The sequence below is a fragment of the Sminthopsis crassicaudata genome, chromosome 4, assembly GCF_048593235.1.
Source record: "Sminthopsis crassicaudata isolate SCR6 chromosome 4, ASM4859323v1, whole genome shotgun sequence".
NCBI classification, from domain to species: Eukaryota; Metazoa; Chordata; class Mammalia; order Dasyuromorphia; family Dasyuridae; genus Sminthopsis; species Sminthopsis crassicaudata.
This window is the reverse complement of record NC_133620.1, coordinates 137814072-137839531: the sequence shown is the minus strand read 5'-3', so window position 1 is coordinate 137839531 and position 25460 is coordinate 137814072. Positions and strand designations below refer to the sequence as shown.

The 25460-nt window shown below is 34.8% G+C and overlaps 1 protein-coding gene across 11 annotated transcripts in view; it reads left to right on the top strand.

Moving 5' to 3' along the window:
• Positions 1-305: 305 nt before the first annotated feature.
• Positions 306-25460, top strand: part of SCAF8 (SR-related CTD associated factor 8) — a 252202-nt gene continuing 227047 nt past the window's right edge. For 10 of the 11 annotated variants that reach the window (XR_012489163.1, XR_012489160.1, XR_012489162.1 and 7 more), the window contains exon 1: positions 306-1090. Coding sequence is in view for 4 of the 11 variants with exons in the window: in XM_074309463.1 (XP_074165564.1) it covers positions 1061-1090 (30 nt within the window). In the remaining 7 variants the exon portion in view is untranslated. Of the gene's footprint in view, positions 1091-6409; positions 6474-25460 lie in introns of all 11 variants that reach the window. The other variant, XM_074309466.1, reaches the window with a different exon arrangement.

Here is a 25460-nt window from a genome sequence, read left to right as displayed (position 1 = left end):
CTAGCAAAACCTCATTTCCTCTCTTTTTCCTCCCAATAAATCAGCAGTGGAGGAAATCAGTTTTAGAAAGACCCACTAACATCCCCTCTCCTGGCCCCGATTTCTTTGACTCAGGAAGAAAGAATAGACTGGCGTTTCTCAAGTTTGATGCCCAGAAACTGTATCAGATCAACCCCATCCTACTACAAGGATCCTTGTAGAAGGACCAAGCAAAGCGGGCTTTCGTAGGGGTGCTGAGCGAGAGCACGTCTGCAGTACTGCTCTTTGTCCTGTAGGGAACACCACCGCCCCGCTCCCAGGCTCGCAAAGGAGCGGCGGCTACCTCCAGACCGTCAGCGCGGGACACTCTGGCCCGCCCGCGCAGACATCTATGATTCCCTCCCCCCCCTCCGCCCCTCGACACTCCCCCATCCCCCCACCCCCCACTTCTTCTATCCACCTTCCTAGCCTTTCCGTGGCGGCGGCTGTCCAGCCGCCAGGGGGCGCGCTCGCTGCTGCCGCCGCTGCCGCCGCCGCCGCTCTCCGACCTGCGCTGCCAGATAGCATCCGCCATATTGGCTGCCGCAGCTGCCGCCGCCAGCGCCGCCGCCGCCTTTGCCTCTTCCTCCTCCTTTACAGCCGCCGCCGCCGCCCTTTGCTGGTTCCTGTGTCCCGAGCGGTGGGGAGGAGAAGCGGGAGCCGGTCGGAGAAGGAGGAGGAGGAGGAGGAGGTGGAAGGGGGTGGAGAGTGTGGGGATAAGGAGGGAGCAGAGGGTGGAGAAGAGAGGCCAAGCGCGGGGCGGAGAAGAGCAGGAGCCGCGGCGGCTCGGCCCCTCCCCCGCCCGCCCCGGCTGCGCTTCTGTTCCCCAGCCCGGAGCTCTGCTCGTCCCAGCGGCCATGCCGAGGTCTCGCCGTTCCTGAGGGAGTCCGACCCCCCACCCCCACCCCTTCCCTTCGATTCCCACCCCGGCCCGCAGCGTCTTCGACCGCTCCCTTGGGCGGCCCCTGGCCCAGTCCCTTCTCTCTAGGCCGCCGCCACCGCCTCTTCCGCCACCGTGCGCTGGGGCCTTCGCACCGACAACATGGAGGCCGTGAAAACCTTCAACAGCGAAGTACGTATGGCAGGCCGGTCCCCAGCCTCCTTCCCCTCACCGCCCGGGAAAGGGCAGCGGGTGGGGACCCAGGCAGAAGGGGTATGGACGGGGAGAAGGGGGGTGCCTGGGCCGCCCCTCCCCCTCAGCCCACGGTGGGAGGAGGGACCCTGAGCTCTGGGCCGGGAAGATGGATGGGGGGGGCGGGGAGGGCTGGAGGCTTTGGCGCGTCCACTTAAATGCCCTTGGGTTTGGAGTGGAGACCAAAGTACCCGACCCTCCCCTAAAACTGACGAGGTTCGTTTCTAGTAGTTAATTCTTCATTGCCATCCTTATTCTCTGCTCTCCTCTCTTGATTTCTTCCCCTCCCCCGCCCTTCCCTAGGACCAGGCTCAGGGCCCCAGGGATCTTGGCTCAAACTAGATAAAGGGATTGACTTTCCAGGGGGGTTACTTTAAGCATCGATTGAATCTATCACGGGGGTGGCCATCGGTTGTGGCCCCATTACACGTTGTGTTTATTACTGGGATGCTGTTGACTGGGTAACGTACTACCCAGAGAACCCTGCAAATGGGATGGAGGATAGGGAGGAGAGGTTAGTCTACAAGCCCTTCAATCTTTCTCTTCCTTCTCTATCCCCTACCCCCTAACACACACACTACAATTAATACGGAAATGGTGAGCTCGGCCTGTGTATCACTGTGCCATCTAGGGAAGAGGATGCTGAGGTAGAAAGTAAAGGCATCTAGGCAGGGGGTGCCTCAGATACAATGGTACCTAAAGATTATGTGACTGTTAACTGAGCAGGCTCACTTGGATTGTGGTATTTTCATTATCTATTTACTGATTCAGCTAATCTGAAGAAAGTCTTGGTTAGATTCCTGAAGAATTGATTTTCTGTTATAATTAAACTTGGAGAAAAACATTAAAAGCAAGCTTTTTGTTTTAAAATACTAGGAAATGTACCAATTCAAATAAATATGTATATAACTTTGGATGCTTTTGCTTACATATATGCACATGAAAATCATGCTATATCAAGAGCTGTGTGTAAAAAAAAATTGCACCTTGTCCACTTTTAGGTGCCTAGTTTGGCATTTATTTTGGAAGGAGTTTAATTTTTATCACTACATGTAACTTGTTACATATTACATGTAAGGCAAACATTTTCCATAATATTAATGCTAACCGATATGTCCACTCATATTTCTATATTTTAAGTAAAAAGGAACCTAAAAGGACCATAACAGCTTAGTTTATTTCATTGTTTCCTCTTTTTAAAATTTTCCCATTTGGTACTAGGAAAATATGGTGTTTTTTTTTTTTTTTTTGTCCATTTAGGAAAATAGGCCAAAAATGAAAATAACTCTTATAGAAGCAGTCTTTCCATAGTAAGATAGAGTGAAATGGAATTGGGGGGAAGGGGAAGCTGCTCCTAGTTAAATTTTTTTTTCCACGTCAACAAGAATTCATTAATCACTTTAGTACTTAAGTATTTAGTAAAAAAATCGACAATTTGATTGATTTTATATTCACTGATTGGAGGAATTGAAAAATTTTACTAATCACAGAAAACTTTCAGTATTTTCTTCCCAAGTTCATGATTATCTAGTGTGAACACCTATATTTAGAAGATTTTAGTTGACACTGGATAATGTTATGTAAAGCCTTGAAAGCATAGATTGAAAAATACAAATACTATATACTGTTATTAATATTTTGACATATGTTGAGGGAAGAAACAATAGCTTTAAACAGTTTTTCATTAGTGTTTGCAATATGAAATATTACTTTAAGAATGGGGAAAAAAATTTACTGAAACTCCCTTCACATATTTTCACCTAGATAAGATAAAACAATGTGCCCATAGATGTATGAGGATTGCCAGTTTGTGTGTCTCAAAAGATTTACACAGGTTGTGGGTTCCTTTACATAATAAATTTAACTAAATGGTTTGCATCTTATAAGGAAAAGTCAGAAACAGACCTTTAAAACATTAAAGGACATAGTTGTATAGAGATATTTTAAGTTTTCAGTGTAGCTGTAAAATAGCTATGAGATATTTGATCTCTAGCATTTTCAAGGATTTCAAAGCATCTCTTACAACCTATGTACGGTTATTTTGTAACAATATTAAAAATTTTTGTTTTTCACTTGAAAATGAGATAAAATTGAATTTGGATGAATTTTAAAATTAAGAATAAAAATTGATCTGGTCCCAGAGTAACAAAGAAAGTATTATAAATTTGAAAAATATTTCTTTTATTGAAAATTTATAGGGGCTGCTGTTATTCCTTAAATTAGAATTCAGTTTCCATGAACTGTTCTTGATACATGATACATTTCACTGTAAAAAAAGTTAGTTAAGTGAATTTTTAAGTAAATTTTAATTTTTCTTCCTACACACACACACACACACACACACACTAAAATGTTACTTTGGAAGATATCTATTTATTGGGAGTTTTCCTGTAAATTGAGACTTTAGAAAGTTTTCTTCAATCTAAATTTAATGACTTCAGTCAAGTTTTGAGGAAAGAAATGTGGTTGAGTGCAGTGCAAGGTGCAGAATCTTAGGGGTCAGAATTTTATCTCTAGCTATAAACTGGCATATAACTTTAATTATTTTGAATTTAAAATCCTGTAGATGAAATAAAGTGAAAATTAAAAATAGAAAAAAGCTGCATTGCTTCCCAGTCTTTTCAGTGTCTGACAGAATACTAACACTCTTTTGGAATAAAGAATAAACTATTCTTTATTCACAAGTATTTGTGGGATATACATTCTTATTTTGAGGCACTTGGTAAACTCCTCCTATTCATCTTGTCTTTAAGTGGTATCGAGGCCCAACATTTGATTGATCATTATCTGTGATATTAGTTTTGACGTAAATTAAAATTTCTAATAATTGTTTTTCTATAAGGGACAGTCTCCCCAGTCACTTTCCAAGTTACTATGAGGCAGGGTCAAAATATATTAGCTAAATTGGTGAGCAAAATGATTTATATAATCCACTATCTGACTGAGCCATTGTAACAGTTGCATGTGTGTATGTATGTGTGTTGGTGTGTATTTAGGGGAGGTTATTGTTGTTGCAATGGGATGAGGAAGTCATCTGGGGGCCAAGCTATTGTTTAAAGGTGTTTCACATATGGGACTACTTGAATTTATGGTCTCTGAAGATTCTTCTTGATTGCTGATGATATAACATAGCTATATGTATTTTTACATGTATATGCACATGCATTGCTCACACATTTGTATGCTTATTCATAAGTATGTGGGCACACACATACACACACCCCGAGCTGTGTGTATGCACATGGGTGTATGCATGCATGTTATATGATAGTAATAACTAGGTGCAAATTATTGTGGTGGGAAGGTAAAAGAAAAAGGTATGGTATTTGCTTTTCATTTCTTAGGATTGTTTTTGGCTATTTAAAGTACAAGACTAATTGAATGAGTTGGGTAGGCTTAGTTAGGACCTTTACTTCCTCGAATATTAGAGCTTTAAGGTAGCTATTTGAGTTTTTGTTCCTAGGAGGGATTCCCAAGATAGTATGAGCTCAATTTCATCTATTTATATCTTTTGCTGTTTTTATTTGTTCCTTGTTTCTCACTGCTTTTCGTACACTGGGTTGTAGTCTTGGTTAAGGTATAAGATATCTGGGTTTACATAAGTTAGGAAACATTTTAGAAGTGTCTGGAAGTTGGTTTTATTTTTGCATTTATTTTAATCTGAAAGACAAAATCTAAAGATCTCTGAGGTCCTTTGATTCTTTGAGTTTTCAGGATTTTTTCTTTTAGGACCTTTAAATTATCAAAGACAGCTTAATATTATGGTTACTTTTAGGCCTACGAACTCAGAACCATCATGGCATATGATATTTCCTTTTCACTTCCCACTGCCTTGTTGTCTTTATCTTCACAGCTCTGTCCAAACTATACCCTATCTCCATTTCCATAAACATAGTCTGCACTGTGTCTTTAATTTGGGTATTTTTCCAGGGTTACCACAGCATCTACATCTGACTTTGGGGAGAGCTAATAGACATTAAATTAATTACTAGAAAAAAATGGACAACAACAATGAACTTACCTGCTAGGGAACATGAAATTTATATATAATTTATGCATTAATATTGCATATATAGAAAAAAGTCTTAGAAGTACTGAAATTTTGAAATCATTTCATTTTTCCTTAATTTCATTGTAGTTCATGAGTCTACAGCATGTTTATTAAAATGATATGGGAATGGAATGATTCCAGTTTGTGGATTTTTCTAGTTTGCTGAAGGTTAAAAAAAAAAAAGTTCTACATTGTAGTATAATCTAAAAAGAATTAGATTTGAGTTCAAGAAACCATAGTCCAATCCTGTTTCTGTAATTTGAGTCAAAGCATCATTGGGTCTTTCTTTTCTCATCTGCAAAATGAAATTTTGAATTGGATGCTCTTTTTCTTATCAGAAAATTCTTTGACTTGAGAATATACTTATTATTTCTTTGATTGTGAATTCTATACCTTAGTTATTCTGAATTTTTTTTGGGGGGGGTAGTATACATGGAGAATGATATAGAGTATTGAAACTGGAAGTTAAAAGAATTCCTCATAATAGTTGGGAAAGAATTCCTGAGGTTAAATGGTAATTTTTCTTTTTTGAAATTAGAGTATTTAAATTCCATTTAGGCAATGGTTCTGCAAAACAGGATTTTATTGTATTTCAGATTTTAATACATTATTCTTCCATGGGTCAGAAGTTTTTTTTTTCCCCAGCATAAAATTTATATGGAGTAAAAAAATTTTTTATAATGTTCTATCAACCAGAAATACTTTATCAATTCTGCCACTATATCTCCATTTGCAATAAAATAATTGTTAGACAAAGATCCTGAAATACTGTAAGGTCCTTAAATGCCACCTTAATATTGCAAGAAAAATTAAATTGTGTTCAACATAATTCATGTTAAGTGTATTTTATTGCATTCTAAAATTCTAAGAATTGGTAATCCAAATATGGCACATGGTAGTTTCTTGCATACCAAGGTAATTGATTAACTGTAACATTCACTCATTGTTCCAGATCAGTACAGCTCTAGTATCTTTTGGGGGAAGGGTGGCATAGGGATTAATGGAGGACCTCTATACTGATTGAGAATGAGTGATGTTGCTTTTGACAAGTTTAGATTTCTCTTTGTAAAACAAGTTTTATTGCCATTGGGTTTATTTCCAGCTCATATGGCTATGTCCTTGAACTTTGGCTGAGCCCCCTGAACTCCTAGGTGAGGTCAATGTGTAGGTTTATTTTCTCAACATCTCTCTCTGCTCCTCTCTCTCAGGATTGTGCCTCTACTCCTGCTTGTACAGACTGCTTTTTCCAGCAGCATGGACACGAGAAGCATAGTAAGACCAATGCAACCCACATAAGGCAGACCATATGGAAAATGTTGGGTTTAGAACTAGTAGTAAGATGGTACTTTACTTATATGGGCAATAGTTGGGAAATGGAAGACTCTAACTTTTATCACTTAAATATAACAACAATTGAGGGGAGGATATTCAGGAAATTTGTTGTGTAATTTCTTTTTTAAAATATGGGCTAAATTCAGGAAGAGTATTGCTACTTAATAGTGATATGTGAATACCTGCAAATACTTGTTCTCTCTGTTTGCATTCTTTTCTATAACAACTTTACTGTTCATTTAGTTGTTATTCAATATTAATATGCATTTTATCTTTGGTGAAAATCTGCAAAGATGTCAGACTTCTTATTGAAGTTCACTTCAGTATTACATTTATCTAATACTGGTAAAGCTGTTTGAAAATCCAGTGAAGGGATGGGGAAATGTTTTATTTCCTAAAATTGCTCCTTTCCTGGTTTTTTAAAGAGTTGTTTGAAGTATTGTTTTTTTTTTTTGTTTTTTATTACAGAAAAACACATTGTACCACAGTTATTATGATGAGACATGCTTATGAGAAAAATTAGCAATGAACTACTATTTTCCTATAGGAAGATGTTTAAATTAAAATTTTCATTGGTAGAGAACTATTGTGATTACATTTGTTATTTTTGTTGATGGTTTTATTTTAGATCATTCTAATTTACTTTTTAAAAATTTTGTCAAAGAATGATTTTAGATTTTCTGTTACATGGCAGTATGACTGCATAATTTTAAACTTAGGGAATATATTTGGATGTCATTTAAAAACATGGGATTATAGAGTTTTGAGAAATTTTCAGGTTCATATATACCAAATTCATTCTTTGCTTTAGTAATTCTTAATTTTAACATTTGATTGAAAAGGGTGGTCATAATACTATGTGAGATTGGATTTCCTTTCACCCTTATTTGCTGGGATTGTGTGGAGTTAATGAGTATGCCAGAGCCAGTTTATTTGTCAATTAAGATTATAAGATAGGAGATATTTTGTTGTTTGGTGCTGATGGCATTATTTCCACTGTCCTGTGTTGGCATAAATCTCTCTGAAACTCCCAATATATTAACATACTGTATTGTTACTTCCAATCTGCCATTGGAGATTATGTCTTCATTGGCATGTCCCATTTAGGGACTAGGTAGATGATAATAGACAATAAATGTGAGTATTGGGGACACTATTTTGCTTTAAGGGAGAGCTGTCAAGTAAATTATATAAAATTATATTTTATGGCCACCTAGTATATTAAGGGATGGTTATACTTGATGTTTTTTGAAGCCTCACAGTGATATAAAATTATTGCTTCAGGAGATATTGTGTATTGATAAATAATGAGAATGATACTTCCAATTAACATGTGAAATTAAGGTCAAATGAAATAGAATGTAGCACTTTGCAAACCTTAAAGTCTTAAGTCAATGCTAGATATTGTTAATAAATAAGAGTACTTCTTATATCCAAGTGTTAAGGTGGGCTAATTTAGGAGTTTGGAAGAATGAAGTGCTAGATTAAATTTTAGTGTAGTTCAGGCTTGTTTTGGTTTCTTCAAGTGTTACAAGCATGGTGGATAGAAGTCTAGTGTTGGAGCCAAGGGATGTGAATTCAAGTCTTCTTTAGACACTAGCTATATGACTATAGGCAAATTACTTCTAGTTGATTCAGGGATTTAAAGTAATAGATGTATATCATTCATCTGCTTTTGGTGGAAGGGTTTTCATAGTGAAAGTTTCCTTCACAGATGAAATCATAGGTCCAGCACTGGGTTAAAAGAAACCTTAGAAATGTTTTTATTATATTTGAGATGAATCTTAGTAAACTATTTTTGAACTTCAGTGCGAATCTGAAGGCTGAAATTTTGGCTAGTATCTTCTATTGTCTATCTATTATAATCCTGTGTTATTAATGTAATATTTGATCTCAATGTTAAAAAATATATTCAACTTTTAATTAGTTACTCATTTATTGAAATGGTTTTTGATAGGACACAATATCAGCATAAATTTCAGAATGTCTTAAAACATTAATTTTCATTGTGATCTTAAATAATCTGACCTTTTTGGCTACAACAAGCCATCTATATTATTGTTAGTAGTAGTAAAGATGGTTCAGTGATCAGAACTACTATATAAATCATAATAAGCATACCAATGATAATAAATTATTTCCAACCTTGTTTTGATAAATGTTAAATTTGTTCATTTATAAATACTTTTCTACAATTAACACCTTCAGATTCATTATATTTAAGTATCTTGTATTTTCAGTTGTTTAAAAAGTATTTTGCATGGTGGCCAGTTGGTACTTTGTATTTTTAAAAACAGATCTTTGACTTTTTATTGTAATCATCCCAGTAACCCTCCTTTATCGATGACAACTGGGCAGCTAAATGGTGTTATGGAGAGAGCATCAGACCTGGAGTCAGGAAGACTCATCTTCCTGAATTCAAATCAGGTCTTAGACACTAGCTGTGTGATCCTGGGCAAGTCACTTAATTCCTGTTTGCTTCAATTTCCTTATTTGTAAATTGTGCTGGAGAAGGAAATGCAAACTGCTCCAGTATCTTTACTCTTAATGGAGTCAGGGAGAGTCAGGCAGGACTGAAAGTGACTGAATGAATGAGGATATTAAGGCATGGCGTGATTAATCTATTCCTTATGGATGATGAAAGAGGGAGGGGAAAAAAAAATCAAACCAGGTCTTTGCTTGTATTTCCCCTCATTGCTTTTTTCATTATAACACAACAGGCAAAGAGAGAGACAAAGTTAGTAGGAAGAAATTATACTTTTAATTATTTTTTCTAAGTTTGGCACATAGAGTGCTGGATTTGGAATTAGGAAGACCTGAATTCAAATTCTGCCCCAAGTACTTTTTAGCTTTGTGACTGAGCAAATCACATAACTTCCCTGAATCTGTTTTCTCATTTTTAAATGGGAATAATAATACTTGCCTAATAGGATTATTGTAACATCAAGTCAGTTAACAGATATAACGAACATTGCAAAACAAAGTACTATATAAATGTTGTTATTTTTCATGGATTCTCTAAATACCATATTTAGATTTTTTAAATTTTTAATGTGGCACTTTCTATAACAAAACTTAATTTCAGTGAAAAATATGGATCACTAGTAGAGATTACTGTAATAGATTCAGTTTATAATATCTTGTCCCTTCTCTTACAATAGTGCTAATAATTTATGAGCTTTCAATACTGTTTCCAGTAATATTGATGATTTTTCAGTAGTCCATCCACATTATCTTATCCAGTGTTGGATATGGAAAAAACAATAATCATCTAATGAATACTCTAGTATTCACTTACATTTAGTGAATGCATATAAGCTATTCTTTGTTGGTAGAGATAAAAAGTTTTGTCTTGGTGGATAAGTGCTCTGTAAAGTTGAGTGGGGGTGGGGATCAGGAAATATTTTGTGAAGGATCCCACTATTACATTGAGCTTTAAAGGATGACTAGGTGCAAAGGAAAAGAACATTTTAGGCTAGGGAGCAATATGAGCAAGGATATGAAGACTAAGTTCTGAAGCACTGCAGGGCATTAGGGTGCACAGAGCGCTGTAGTTTGGCTAGAGTAGAGAATGTTTTGATGAGAGGAATATAATTGAAGACAAAAGTGGGGTAGTGCCTGGTTGTGAAGGGCCTTCCTTCCTTCTCACAGTTTCCCTAGTTTGTCTTCTAATCTTATAATTCAACCTAAACTGCTCTCTTCAGAGCCATTATCATTCCCTTAATTACCAGATCATATTATAACCTTTTCCCACTGTTCATTCTTGACCTCTCTGCAGCTTTTGATACTGTTGATCATTCTCTTCTTGATGCTTTTTTCTCTCTAGGTTTTCATGACATTATTCTTCTGGTTCTCTTCCTATTATCTTGAGTGCTCTTAGTTTCCTTTGCTGGATCTTCATGTGATATCTACTAACCATGAGTGTTCCTCAAGGCTTGGGCCTGTGCTTTCTTTTCTTCTCTCCTTCTATAATATGGTCAGTGGGTCCTCGTCAGCTTCTGTGGATTCAGTTATGTCTCTGTGATGCTGTTTCTATTTCCAATCTTTCTGCTGATGTCTCTAGCTCTCTATCTCTAATCTCCTATTAGACATCTCCCAACTAGATGTTCTGAAATGCTTTATCTAAAAGGACTCTCATTTTCCCATGTAAAACCTTTCACCTTTACCTAACATCATTAATATTCTTCTATTTCTTTCTTTCTTTCTTTCTTTCTTTCTTTCTTTCTTTCTTTCTTTCTTTCTTTCTTTCTTTCTTTCTTTCTTTCTTTCTTTCTTTCTTTCTTTCTTTCTTTCTTTCTTTCTTTCTTTCTTTCTTCTCTCTCTCTCTCTCTCTCTCTCTCTCTCTCTCTTTCTTTCTTTCTTTCTTTCTTTCTTTCTTTCTTTCTTTCTTTCTTTCTTCCTTCCTTCCTTCCTTCCTTCCTTCCTTCCTTCCTTCCTTCCTTCCTTCCTTCCTTCTTGAGGCTGGGGTTAAGTGACTTGCCCAGGGTCACACAGCTAGGAAGTGTTAAGTGTCTGAGATCAGATTTGAACTCGGGTCCTCCTGAATTCAAGGCTGGTGTTCTATCCACTGAGCCTGAGCCACCTAGCTGCCCCATTCTTCCATTTCTTTAAGGTCAAAGCCTGAGTATTATCCTCATTTCTTCATTCATTGTCCCCCACATCCAGTCTCTTGCCATGGCCTTTTGATAATTCACCCTTATTTGCCCTGTCACTGCCACCATCCAGTCTCAGTACCTTATATCTGAACTTTTACAGCAGCCTTCTGGTTGGTCTCCCTGCAGCAAATCTCTCCTCATCCTAGTCCACCTCTCCTCAGTGTCAGGGTGATCTTCCAGCACTCTTCCTTCTCTTCTCCCTTCCTTTTCCTCTCATGCAGTGTCTCCTCATTACTTCAAGGTACAAATATAAAAATTTCTAGCATTCAAAAACCCTTATAAGCTGCTTTTACCTCGCTTCCTTCATTCTTACATATCTCTACCCCATTCAGCATATTCTTTTATTTACAAGACTGGTCTCTCTTGCTCTTCTTTCAGCAAGAAACTTCATCCCTATTCTCTGGGCATTTCACTTGCTCGGAAAGCTTCCTTCAAGTTCCAGGTAAAATTCTACCTTTTATAGAAAGTCTTTTATGATTCTTTTTAATTCAAGTGTCTTTCCTTTGTTGACTTTTATTAGCCAGCAGTCCAGAAAAAGATGGTTAAGAGACTTAAGTTGATGCCACATCATATGACTTGGAGAAACTGAAGATGTTTAGCCCAGAAATGAGCTTAGAGATATCATAGGTGCTTCAAATTTGAAAGGCCTCATGTGAACAGGTTTTATAAGAACAGTAGGCAGAAGTTGTAAATAAATTTAATTTAGGTTTATATTAATTAGAGCCATCTAAAAATAGAATGAGTAGTCCTGGAAATACTGAGTTCTTACTCAGTGGGGTTGAATATATTGTAGAAGAATTATTTTTCATGTATGGGTTGAACTGGATTGTCTTTAAGATTCTTCCAACTCTGAAATTAACTTCTATTGGCTATAGGGAGAGACTGAGTCTTTTTAGCACAGGTGTTTGGTAGTGAATGATTGTCTTAGGCCTTGAGATAGAGAGAAGGAAGAGGTATTTCTGACTTGGACTCACCAGAGTTAGGTAAGCACTTTGTGAATAGAGGGAAATAAATTTGTTTGTAAAGGGATTGTATCTTTGATGTTAGATTTAGTATTGTTGTGCTTAAAAAACTAGATTAGAAAAAAACGAAGGTCTTGGCAATTGGTTCCATCATTTCCTGGCAAATAGAGGAAGAAGAAATGGAAAGTGTCAGATTTTGTATTCTTGGACTCATGGGTCACTGCAGACATGAAATTAAAAGACACTTGGTCATTGGAAGGTAAGCTGTGACAATTCTGGTCTATGTGAAAGAGATATAACTTTGCCAACAAAGTATAGTCAAAGCTGTGGTTTTTCCACCAATAATTTTGGCTGTGAGAGTTGGATTATATGGAAAGCCAACTACTGCAGAACTAACACTTTCAAATTAAGGTGCTGAAGAAGACTTTTGAGAGTTCCTTGAACAGAATCAGTCAATTCTTAAGTTAATTTAGGCAACTCTTTTGAAAGTACTGAAGCTGAAATACCCTGGCTATAATGAAAAGAAGGGTTCCCTGGAAAACATCCTGACATTGAGAATGATTGAAGGCAAAAGGAAAGGGGCAGTTTAGGATGAGATGATGGTGTCATGAAAGCAACAAACATGAATTTGGACAAACTTTGGGAGACAAGGGAGGATAGAAGGGCCTGGTATGCTATGGTCCATGGGATCAACTAGAGCCAAATATGACTGAAAAGACTTAACGAACAAATGAAAGTATTAGGGCTAACTGATTTGATTGTTATCACTCACTTTGTGTATAAAAGGAAGATGCCATGCATTTGATTTTCTTTGACTAAAAAAATTATCTTCCTAGTTGCTTATGATCAGTTAATACTTTGAAAAATGTAGATGTATTAAAGCTTTTGATTATGTATGCTGTGGGTACTATTTGAAAATGCTTATTTTCAAAGGAGATATGTTCAAAGAGAATATGTGGTTTTTAATTTTAATGTTGAAGTTTTTCTAAATGGAAGAAGAAAATTGTGTTTTAGATGACATGACATTTATAAAGCTCACTGAAATCTTAAAAATAGCATATTGCTAACAGATCTTAAAGATTAAAGAAAAACTTCAATTTCTGAAAAATTGATGCACTATGTATAGAAGATAGAGAACTGGGTAGATGAGGAATCAGGAAGATATAGCTTCAACTCTTGCCTCTGATATCTAATGGCTCTGTGACTGAGCAAATCACTTACCCTCTCAGTGCTCTCTTCTGTAAGACAGATAAGGTATCTACTTACATTACTGGGAAGACATCTGTCTCATCCTGAGTAATCTACACTAATGATGTATCAGGTCTGGACTTTATACCCATGAAAAGAAAAATAAATTTGCTTTTCCTATAATGTTGGAAATGTATCTTTAATCTTCTGTAGTTAGAATTTTACTATTATAAATTGCATCATGGGTGTGCAGTGCTCATCATGAAACTTGACAGATTTATGTCAAAATATGTAGTCTTAATTGAAAATTTTTCTGTATTTCATTTCATTTTCATCTTATTTTAGAATTAAACATTTGGCTGCTTTTTAAAATTTTGAAGGAAAATCTGCTTAGTGACTTCAGAGATTAATGTTTGACCACATTGCCTAAATGTAAAACCATACCATGTAAATCTGTAGAGGATGTGTGAGGAAGAATTGACCAATAAAAAGGGATTTTATCCTTAAATAACAAAAAAAGACTTCATGTACAAGTGATTTTGGAGAAAGGCAATTTCAAACTGACTAGTTTTAATTTCAGAAAGTTCTTTAATAACTAGAAGAGAATGAGTTATAGTGTCAAAGAATCAAACTAAAAAATTCTAATGTCAATTTTTTTAATGTAGGATTGCATTTTAAAAGATATGTTCATTGTTGTATCTTAGAGACTTAAAAACTATTAGGTTAGTTCAAATAGGTAAACAATCCTTTATTTTTATATTATTAGTTTTCTTAGCAAAACAACTTTAATAGTTAATACTAAAGTTAATCAAACCAGTTAGACTAGTTACCTTTTCCTAATATCACAGATTTTCAGTTTGTGTAATAGGCATTTAGAATAAATGAGCTCTAACTGAATCACAAGATTACAATTATTGCTTAAAATTCAGTGATTCTTTTTGTTAAGGATTATAAACATCTTAGAAGTTATTTTCAAAATAGCTTTTTAATTAGCTATGCCTTTGTTCCCCCCCAAATTATTAAATTTATATCCTTGATTGTCCTTTCTTAAATAGCAACATACTAATTTATCCAAGTCTTTTATGATGATATTTTTTAGGTCTCTTCCGTTAAAGGAAAGAACCATGAAAGACAAAAACTATTTGGTAATTGCTTAGTCTGCATCATTGTTTTTCAAAATCTAGTTCAAGGATGTAATCTTTTTAGAGGATCTGTGAAGTCAAGACTATTTTGTTACTAATTCTAAAATTTTAATCCACTAGTGTGGAATCAAATTTTCTTGGACAATAAACTATTAAAATAATTATAGATTCATTATCGTGTGCAATAAATTCCTAAGGATTTTTCCAATTATTTTTGATGTCTGAAAATTTTTGTTGGGTTAGTACTTAAAATGAATGTGCTATCAACTAAGATTTAGGACATGGTTATTTGCATTTATTATGAGAGTTGTCTTAATAATGGTTAAAAATCAGGGTTTTATGTCTGCAAAAATAGATTATGTAAAAAAAAAAGTTGTTAAACTCTAGATCAAATCAAGGAAGTAAAATTGAAGTTTTATTTTCCATCCAACTTAAATTTATTTTGGCAGAAGAGCTTCTTACTATTACTTGATTCATTACTGTTTTTGAAAAATCACTCTCACCTATTTATCCAGTAGTAATTTTTATATCAGTCTGTATTTCAATGTGTAATCTGGGAACCAACAAAGCATGACTGGTGATGTTTATCTTTTTTTGAGGTGAAACTACTAACATTTGTTTACTCCATAGAATCTCCTTTTCTCCTTTAAGCTATGAGTAGCTCTTGCTACTCATGCCCTCTGTGAAGACCTCTCAGCTGGGAGGTTTTTCTTTGAATTTCTTATGGAAAATCATTAAGATGCTCTTCTGGTGTCCTGTATTTGATGAATGTAAGAATGTAATCATGGTCACTCATTTATGTTTTTATATAAGCATGATTATAGTCTTACATGTATAATTATGTATGTGTGTGTATACATATGTATACACACACACATAAATATATATATATATCCAGTCCATTTATCTGGTTATGGTTCCAAATAAAAATTTAAAAATTGTAAATTTAGTATTCTTTGGATCTAATAATAATTTAAAAAATTTCTAAATTATTCCAAAAACTTGAGTTAAATGTTTTAAGAAATAAGTAAGTTACATCATTGTTGCTAAGCAAATTAAAATTTTGCTTAATATTTTCCTAGGACACTTATATAAAATATGAGCCCAAACTACCTACTATGGTTTTATTAAGTACCTACTATGAGTCAGGTACTGTGTACCCTATACCATGAATCAGTGTGGCTACTAATTAATTATAATGCTGAAGTTGTGGTAGATTTAATGAAAACCCATTTTGGAATAGAATCCAAATTTCTGAGATGTCCTGGTTTTGCAGTTTATATGATTAATTCTTGATTGTTAAAAGCTCTTCTCATATTGGCCATTTTACTGTTGATCCTGTTATATCTAAGTTAGTTAAGAGGAGAAGGAAGGAAAAGTATGATTCAGATCTGCAAATTTTGATACTCAAAGCTCTTCTCATATTGGCCATTTTACTGTTGATCCTCTTAAGTTAGTTAAGAGGAGAAGGAAGGAAAAGTATGATTCAGATCTGCAAATTTTGATACTCTTATCTTTGGGTATTAGTGATGAGGCAATTGGAGTTAAGTGACTTGTCCAGAGTTACACAGCTAGAAAATGTCTTCCTCCTGAAGTCAGCAAAGTATTAGGGCTTTGACACTTGTAGCAAACATGAGAATAGTGAGAAGCCATAGCAATATAAAGTAATATTAGAAAAGTGCAGCAATGTGTGCTTTATTATGGGAGTGAACAACATTAACCATTTCATTAGTTCCTGAATTATTTTATAGTATAACATTTAATCATAGTAGTTGCTTTGGCTCATCAGTTAATTAGGTTCAGTGTATTGGCTTAAAGTTTGTATATCCTGTTAGGGAATTATGTGATCTGTTTTTGGAAATTTCCCCTTTAAAGTGGTTAATTTTTTTTGCTCAGTTCTTAAAGGAATGTTTCAATTATTTGGAAAATTGCCAGAATTTTTTGTTCCTGGATAATGCTGGATAAATGGAAACATAAGTGTATTCTTAGGGGCTGTCTGAAATCTTCTGTTTTCCCAGTAATACATGAAGTCGAAAACAATTTAGTCTAAGTTATGACTTTCCCCATCCTAAAACATAATGTACCATTTTTCTTTCCCCTCTTCTGCCTACTTTACTCTCTTCTCTCCACATAAAACCTCCCATTTTCCCCTAGCATACTCTTACTATCTAAGTACTTGAAGTAAAGTAGTGCGAATGTGTATGTGTATTCATTACACACACACACACAAAATGCTTCTTAGTTCAGTTCATATGACGATTTCACCTAGTTTGGACATCAATCTTCTTAGTAATATTGAGCAGATGGCATAAATTCATGTCCATGTTTTAGAAGAGAATAGTAAGGTTAGTGAGGTTTGGGGAGAGAACAAAATTTTAGCATAAGCCACTTGAAAATGCTCATTTACTACTTCTATCCAAATGCAGTGTCCTTATCTAAAGGAAGAAATGCCCTTCCTTTCCAAAACTAACTTTCCCTCCTAATGAGACAATTGGGGTTAAGTGACTTACCCAAGATCACTAGGAAGTGTTAAGTGTCTGAGCTCCCATTTGAACTTAGGTCCTCCTGACTTCAGGGCTGGTTCTCTATCACCTGCGCCATCTGACTACCCCAGCTCTCTGTATTGTTGCTAGAATTTGATGTGGACATTACAGGAATAGCCCCTACAGCAGCTCAAGACTCCTGAGTCAAAGTGATCTGCCAGCCTCAGTTTCCCTGCTAGCAGTGATCACATTCTTCGCTCTTTTATCTCTTTCTGAAGTCCATTCTTGAGATATTGTCCTTTTGATTATTTTTTCTTCTTCTAGCAGATATTTTGCTGTAGTCTGCTTATTTTCTTTTCTCTACTTTTTATATCCTTATCCTTATTCACGCAAAGACCTAGTCTCCAGGTGTAATGACATTTTTTCAGTCTTCATTTTGCCTGACTTCTGGGCTTTGATATGATGCTGATCAGCCTCTTTTTTTCTGAAACTTTTCTCCTGTGAATTTTTTATATTGAGTTCTTCTCATAGGTGAGCACATAGATAGAGCATTGGATCTGGAAGCAGAATAAGTTGTTTAAATTTGTCCTCAGACACTTATAGCTGCATGATCTTAGGCAAGTCACTTCACCTCTGCCTCAATTTTCTCAACTATAAAATGGGAATAGTAATAACAATTGTCTCAAGATTATGAGGACAAAATGAAATGATATTTATAGTATTTGGTAGCTGTAAGTGCTATATAAATGCTAGCTATTTTGTGCTTTCCAGTTTTTTCTTTTACCTTTCTTTGGTTGTTTTATATATTGTTTGGCTTCTCTTCCCAGGAGTTTTTCAGGGATCTCTCCTTTATTCTTTTTAACATTCTCTTTGTTGAATTCATTGTTCTAAAGCTTTGACTTTCTTTATTCATATCATGGAATCCACAGATTTTAATATTTTGATCATTATCTTTCAGATACTGTACTTGGTTTCCTTTGTAATCCTGTGTATTCTGTGCATTTAAAAAATAATTTTGATAAATGATCCATAGACCTCACCAGAATGCGGAAAAGATTCATGACACATACAAAAGTTGTCTTTCCAGTGCCACTTCAGCGCTTCCTTCCAATTCTCAGACCCAACTTCTTAACTGCCTGTCAGAAATCTGCCTGAATACCTCAGTGGCCCTTCATACTCATTATCACAAACCAAACTTAGGAAGCTGTAGTTTTCTTAAGTTTTTTAGTTAGAAGAGAACTTAGATGTTGGCTAATTAAACTTCCTTTCATCTTATCCAAGAGAAAACTGAGGGCCCAGAAAGGTACCTTGTTCAAGGTAATACTAACTAGAGTTAGTCAGCATGTTTTTATTAAATGCTTACTAATGAAGGAGGAACAGGCACTATGGTACTGGGTGGATGGAAAACTATGCCAATAACCATATTACAGACAAAATATACATTTTAATGTATGGTAAGGAAGAATAGGTACTGAGATTGGGCCTTCTCTAGTAGTTTGAATTTGTGCTGAGGCTTGAAGTTAACATAATAGTTGAATGTTGAGTATATAATGGAGAATAATAAAGTAAAAAAATATTGGAAAGATTGTAAGGGGGCCAAGTTGTGAAGAGCTTTAAATGCCAAGTGGGATTTTATATTTGAATTTGAAGTTACAGAGAGCCTTTGGAATTCATGTAGAAGAGGGAGACCTAACATGGTCAGACCTGTGTAGGAAAGTCTTTGGTAGAGCTGGCTTTAAAATTTAGGTTGGGTAATCCACATTATCGTATTTCAAGGTTTTGATTTTCGTGGGTTGCTTTGACTCTTTTTAGAAACACATATTTTTCGCCTTGCTAGTTTCCCTACCTTGTTCTTTTTTTTTTTTTTTTTTTTTCCCGAAATCTAACCAATCCTTCTACTTGTATCTTAGATTCTATCTGCTCATCTAAAAGTTTACTTCATCAGTTATTTTGTTTCATGCTTCTAAAATAGCTGAAATCTGTTAATGTTTAGCATCCTAACTAATCTCTGGAAGCTTCCTACCTCTGACTTCAGCCATAGGAAATTAAAATTTGCCTTATAGATGACCCCTCTCATGATAAAACTCTTTGAGTTTATCCTAAGCCCCAAACTAGCCTTTTATATAGGATAACCTAGTTGTTTCAACCTGTAAAAAGGAGCGACCAAACCCTTGTATAAACTGGATGTTAAGAGGATGCTCATTATTTCTTTCCTTCCTTCTGCTATTGCCCAAAGATTATTTTCACCTGAAATCTCATACCTTTCCATTACTTGAGTGCATATTGCCTTCTGTAGAGATTTTGTTGTACCCTTCTTTCTCCATCTCTTGATTTGGATTTATTCTTTGCCCTTCTTCCCTAACATAGCTTTTATTGACTCAAGTTAAAATACAAACCTCAAATGGGTGTCCCAAAAGTCTTAATGCAAACAGCATAAGGAATAGGATATGCATAAATTTTTTATTATAACTTTTTTTTAATAAAACATATGCATGGGTAATTTTTAACATTGACCCTTGCAAAACCTTCTGTTCCAATTTTTTCCCTCCTTCCCTCCATCCCCTTCCCTCCCCTAGATGGCAGGTAGTCCAATACATGTTAAATATGTTAAAGTATATGTGCATAAGTTATTAAAGCTTAAAACTGCAGCAAGACTTTTGGGACACCCTGTATACTGCATGGTAGCTTTAGTATTGGGATATCAGGTTGCATAGCTCCAGGTCCATTGTTGTTTTACCATATGTTATCTCATTTTATTCTCAAAATCTATTTTTCTCTTGACTTTTTTTAGTCCATGGCAATGGTATTGTCCCTATCACTTTAAAAGATTTGTACTATTTTTAGCTCTTTGTCCTAGATATATGCTGCATCCTATTGCATATAATTTCTTTTGTTTGTATCCTCTCCTTGCTTTTGCTACTTCCCTACTTTAGGTCCTTATTAACCTCTCACCAAATTATTCTTTCTCATAACTAATCTGGCTCCTGATCTATGCTACTCATGTTATCCAATTTTTTTCTATAGCACAGCTTGAATGATTTCATCTTCCTATTCAAAAACTTTTTCCCCATTGCCTAAAATTTAAATGATTTTACCTGACTTTTATCTTTCAAAATTTGTCCTTAATTTACATTTCTGGCCTTCTCTTTTATTATTTTCCTGTTAAAACACTCACTTCTCCAATTAAATTAGATGGGGCTTTTTTGTTCCTCAAATGTCTTTTTCTTAACCTTGACCTTAATTCTCTTAACTTTATATAAATTTATATATAATATACTTTTTGCATGTCTCTTTCTCTCTCTCTCTCTCTCTCTTTTTTTTTTTTTTTTCTTTTCCTGAGGCTGGGGTTAAGTGACTTGCCCAGGGTCACACAGCTAGGAAGTGTTAAGTGTCTGAGACCAGATTTGAACTCGGGTCCTCCTGAATTCAAGGCTGGTGCTCTATATAGACTACGCTACTTAGCTGCACCTTGCATGTCACTTTCAAAGATTTATCTAAGTAGCATCACAAATACATAAGTTTATAAAGAATCTCAGGGGCATCTAGGTGACACAGTGAATATAGACTAGCAGTCTGTATTCTGGGCAAGTCACTTAACCCTCTTTACTTAAGTTTTCTATAAAACTGTAAAATAAGCTGAGTGGCAAGCTACCCCAGTATCTTTGCCAAGAAAGCCCCAAATGGAGTCATGAAAGTCAATCATGACTAAAATAACCTAGCAACAACAAAATAATCTGTTTGCTTTATGAATTTTCTTAATATTTTAAATCATTTTATTGATATCTTTTTTTTTAACATCATCTTTATTTCTCAATATATTTATATTGTTTTTCTTTTTCCTCTCCTCCCTACCATCACATTACCCATGTTTAAAATTGTGTTCAAGGTTTCATACACATAGTTTCCCATCTCTTCAATGAAGATGAGGGAATCACTTTTTATATTCCTTCTTTGGAGTAAAACTTTGTCATATAATTTGACAGCAATAATCTTGTATAATAATTATACCTTTTGGTTCTGTTTACTTCACTTTGCATATGTCCATGTAAGTTTTCATGCTTTGTATTTTTTATTCTTTTTTTTAAACATTGATTTAAAAAAAATTATATTACAGACTTTTAGATTACTCAAACTTTGTGATAGGTCTCCAGTTATAAAATAAAACAATAAAATAATAATAATAATAAAGTAATAATTACTTTATCTGAGAATTTGTACAACAGTTCAAATCTGTAAAATCCCCTTACCTCTATTAAAAAAATATATTTTTTCTTCAATTGCCATTGAAAAATTTCTTGTAGCATATAGCTGTATATATAAAACATTTCCTTGTGTCTTTATAGAAAAGATATGCGTACAGACAAATATGTATGAGTGTATATGTATATACAATTGTGTATACATATATACATACATACATGTGTGTGTATTTATTCTCTAATTCCATCTTGTCCTGCAATTGGATAGCATTTTTATCACAGAACTTCTGGAATCTAGCATGGTCATTGTATTGATCACAGTTCTTAGCTTTTAAGTTTGTTTTTACAGTATTGTATAATTTGTTCTCCTGGTTTTCCTATTTATTTCATCTTTTTTATCTTTTTATAAAAATCTTCAAAAGTGTTCATTCTTATATGGATGTTAACCATATAAATGGTTATTCTATTTCTGCATACTTTGTACTCTTTTAGTTTATATCCTTTTTTTTTTCTTGAGAAAGGTAGTTGGGATAAAGTGATTTGCTCTGGGTCACACAGTAAGTTTCAAGTGTCAGAGGGCAGATTTGAACTCCTGACTCCAGGATTGTAATATCCACTATACCATCTAGTTTATATGTCTTTTAAAAAAAATTATCTATTTCCTTATTTCTTAATAGCATAAAGACTCCATAACAAATATTAAAATAAACACAAGTTATTGAGCTTTCTTCAGTTGTTAGACATCCTCTTTGTTTTCAGATTTTTTTTGTCACCACAAAAAGAGCTTTTATAAATGTACATCAATGATCTTTTTGCTCTTCTTTATTCTGGTATAGCCCTTATGTAGTGTGATTGGGTGTAATATATAGGTTTTCTAAGATCTCATTTCTAAGATTTAAAATGAATTAATTCATATTTATAAGAAAAAGAACCATTTCCCAATTGATAATTTGTTTTAGTGAAATTTATGAACTGACAGTTCTTAGAACTTAGACTAAAATTTAGTGTTCAGGACTATTAAAGGACCTGTCTTTTTGAGTTGCCATATTTTCCAGAAACACTGAACCCAGAGCATGAAGGAGACCCTGAATGTGTCAAAGAAAAAAGTCTATCTCAGCCTCCCAAACTGACGTAATTTGCTGTTAGGTACCCCAAATTGAATTCCCTCTGAATCCTTGGAAGGCATGGAAGGGAAGACAGGCTTTAGCCAGTCTCTGCCAGGCTGGGATAATGCTTGTGCAACTGGGGCCCTTTACAAGTAAATGGATCCTCCTATTTTCATAGTGTAGCAATTCCCAAGGAAAAAGAACATAATTTTTGCCATCACCTTTCTTCTCTCTTTTGAGAGTAGTTTTGTCTCTTTTCCCCATCTTTACTGCACCTGTCCCCTCCCTTGCCAGGTCCTTTGCTGTTTTCTTCCACTCTTTTTGTTGTAGTGTCATAAATATGCAAGCTTCTGCAAGAACTATAAGTTCTCTGAATTCCATATGCATTTTCATTTCTCTAATAATTAGCCTGATTGTCACATCTCATGATATTATGATAACTTGTTCACAATGCCTAATATGAAAGGAAATTTTCCAAATCATTATTAGTTTAAAAAAATGCCATTGAAAGCCATTTTGAGATTCCATCTTGCCCTTCCTTTGGCAAAGATGGCAAAAAAGTAAAATGTTGAAAGGACTTTGAGAAAACAGGCATTATAAAAATCTATGATGCATTATTGATGAATTCATAAATTGGTACAACTATTCTGGAAAGCAATCTGCAATTATACCCAAAAAGTTGTTTCTTACATTTCCTGATTCTGTACTTTTTCTTCATGCTAACTCTTGTCCTTCTATCTCCTTTTTGAGAAGGTTTAGATTGTCATTTACTGCATGCATCCAATTCAGTCAAAAGAAGTAATTGTTCATTTGTCTGAATTATCATATCACATTTTATCTCTGATTGTTTTTTCATGTATCACTTTGTAATATTTATTTGCATTATATCTTATCTCACACTGTGTTCTTTGTCCCTTGGTGGAAGCTTCATGTCTTATTTATATTCTCCACAACATCTATCATATAGTATTCCACATGGTTTTCACATATTAGGTACATCTCCTCAACTAGACAGATTCCTTTACTTATGCTTCCCTTCTTTAATATTATTCCTCTCTCTATAATAGAATAATCTATATAATATAATCCTTCCTATTGAAGGAAACTAAGTTTGAAATTCAGACTTAGGAATTTTAAGTAACTGGAACATTACTTACTCTCAGTTGTACTTTTTAAAACAACTGAAATTTGTGATTTTGTTGATATAGAGAATATCCAATAAAGATACTTTCTCTATCAAAGTAGATCAGGGATTTTTAATTGGTTTGTAGACAAATAATTTGTAGTCCTTTAATTTGTATTTGTTTTCCCTCAAAAAATATGAATTATAAATTTTTTTAAAAAAAAAATACATTGATAAAAATAAACTTGTAGCCTGACAAACTGTGTGGGTATGAGTGTTTGGCAAACTGCTCTCTAGCCAAGATTTTTTCACCTTATGTATCTCCTGAAATTGAAGTTTTGAACCTGTTATAACTTGTACATTAAGCTGCATTAAAATTCATCTTAAGAAATTTATTTCAACCTAATAGCTTTTTAAGGTGCTATTAGTGAGCTGTTATCTGTAAATATGTATTATTTTATCCATGTCATTGATAAGAATGTTAAATAGCAAAAATCTGGAAAGTTATATTGACCTTATCTTCTTTTGGTGTGTTACCATTTTGAATCCACTCAACTGTAAATGTTGTCTTAGCGTACTCTGCTCTGTCTTATTAATAAGAAAGACATGAGGAACTTTTTTCAAGTTCTTTGCTAAAATTAGTAATAGCTATAGTATTTTCCTTGTTTACCGATATGGTTGTACTTTCAGCAAAGGAAGTGAGCTTAGCGTTATGAAGCTGTGTTATCTTTATGTGCTCACTACTTTCTTTGACAAAAGGTGCACTTTTAATAATACATCCTACAATGTTGTTGGTATCTAAGCTCTGGTCAATAATTTTTAGACTTTTTTTTTTCTTCCATTTTATTGAACCTCAAACAATTTGTACTTAATTTTTCTGGTTTTGGGGGGGACATTTTTCAAAGGTTGGTGTCAGTGGCCCACGAGTCACATTTAACGAATTCTTTAATGGTATCTTGGAATGAATATAATTAAATTTTAATGTAATTCTTAGTTTAAGGGGGCTTGAGTTCATCAAGGGCAGTTAGTCAGTTAGTTGCTCTTTTTCTTCTCTATGTGTATGTATTCTCTCTATGTGTGCTTTTTTTTGTTGTTTGTTTTTATATAACATTTACTTATGAATAAGTCATTCCCAGTAAGTTTTTGGTGTTTTTTTTTTTTTTTTTTTTAAAGAAATGGTTAACCAAAACCAACAAACTTAGGAGCCACATGTAACCATCATTCTGTCAAGAAACATGTAGCTAGAAGGCTCAGTAGGTAGATTGCTGGAACTGGGATCAGAAAGACAAGCTCAGATCTAGTTTTAGATATTCATTAGCTTTGTGACTCTGGGGTTTTCAATTAACCCCTGTTTATCTAATCCACTGGAGAAGGAAATGGCAAACCATTCCAGTATATTTGCCAAGAAAACCCCAAACAGGGTCATGCAGAATGGAACCTAGCTGAATAACGACAAATGTGCCATATATTGGAAAGTAAGCTGTAAGGGTATAAAGAAAAGCAAAAACAGGCACTGCCCTCCAAGAGAACACTTTTTTTTTTTTAATTTTTTTGTTTTTTTCAAAAAAGCTTGCAGAATTTTCAACATCCATCCTTTTGAAACTTTGTGTTCCATATTTTTTTTCTCCCTTTTATTCTTTCCCCTAAATAGCAAGTTATCCAATATGTTAAACAAGTACAATTCTTCTCCACATATTTCCACATTTATCATGCTGCACAAGAAAAATCAGATTACAAAGGGAAAATAATGGGAAAAAAAAACAAAATGCAAGCAAACAACAATAGAAAAAGTGAAAATACTGTGTTGTGATTTCACACTCAGTCCCTACAGTTCTCTCTCTGTGTATAGATGGCTCTCTTCATCACAAGTTTGCCTGAATCACCTCCTTGCAGAAAAAGAGCCATGTCTATCACAGTTGATCGTCACATGATCTTGTTGTGGCTGTGTACAATGATCTCTTGGTTCTACTCACTTAACATAAATTTATAAGTCTTGCCAGGCCTCTCTGAAATCACAGGAGCTTACATTCTAATAGAAGAGATAATATACCAATAACTATACATGTAAT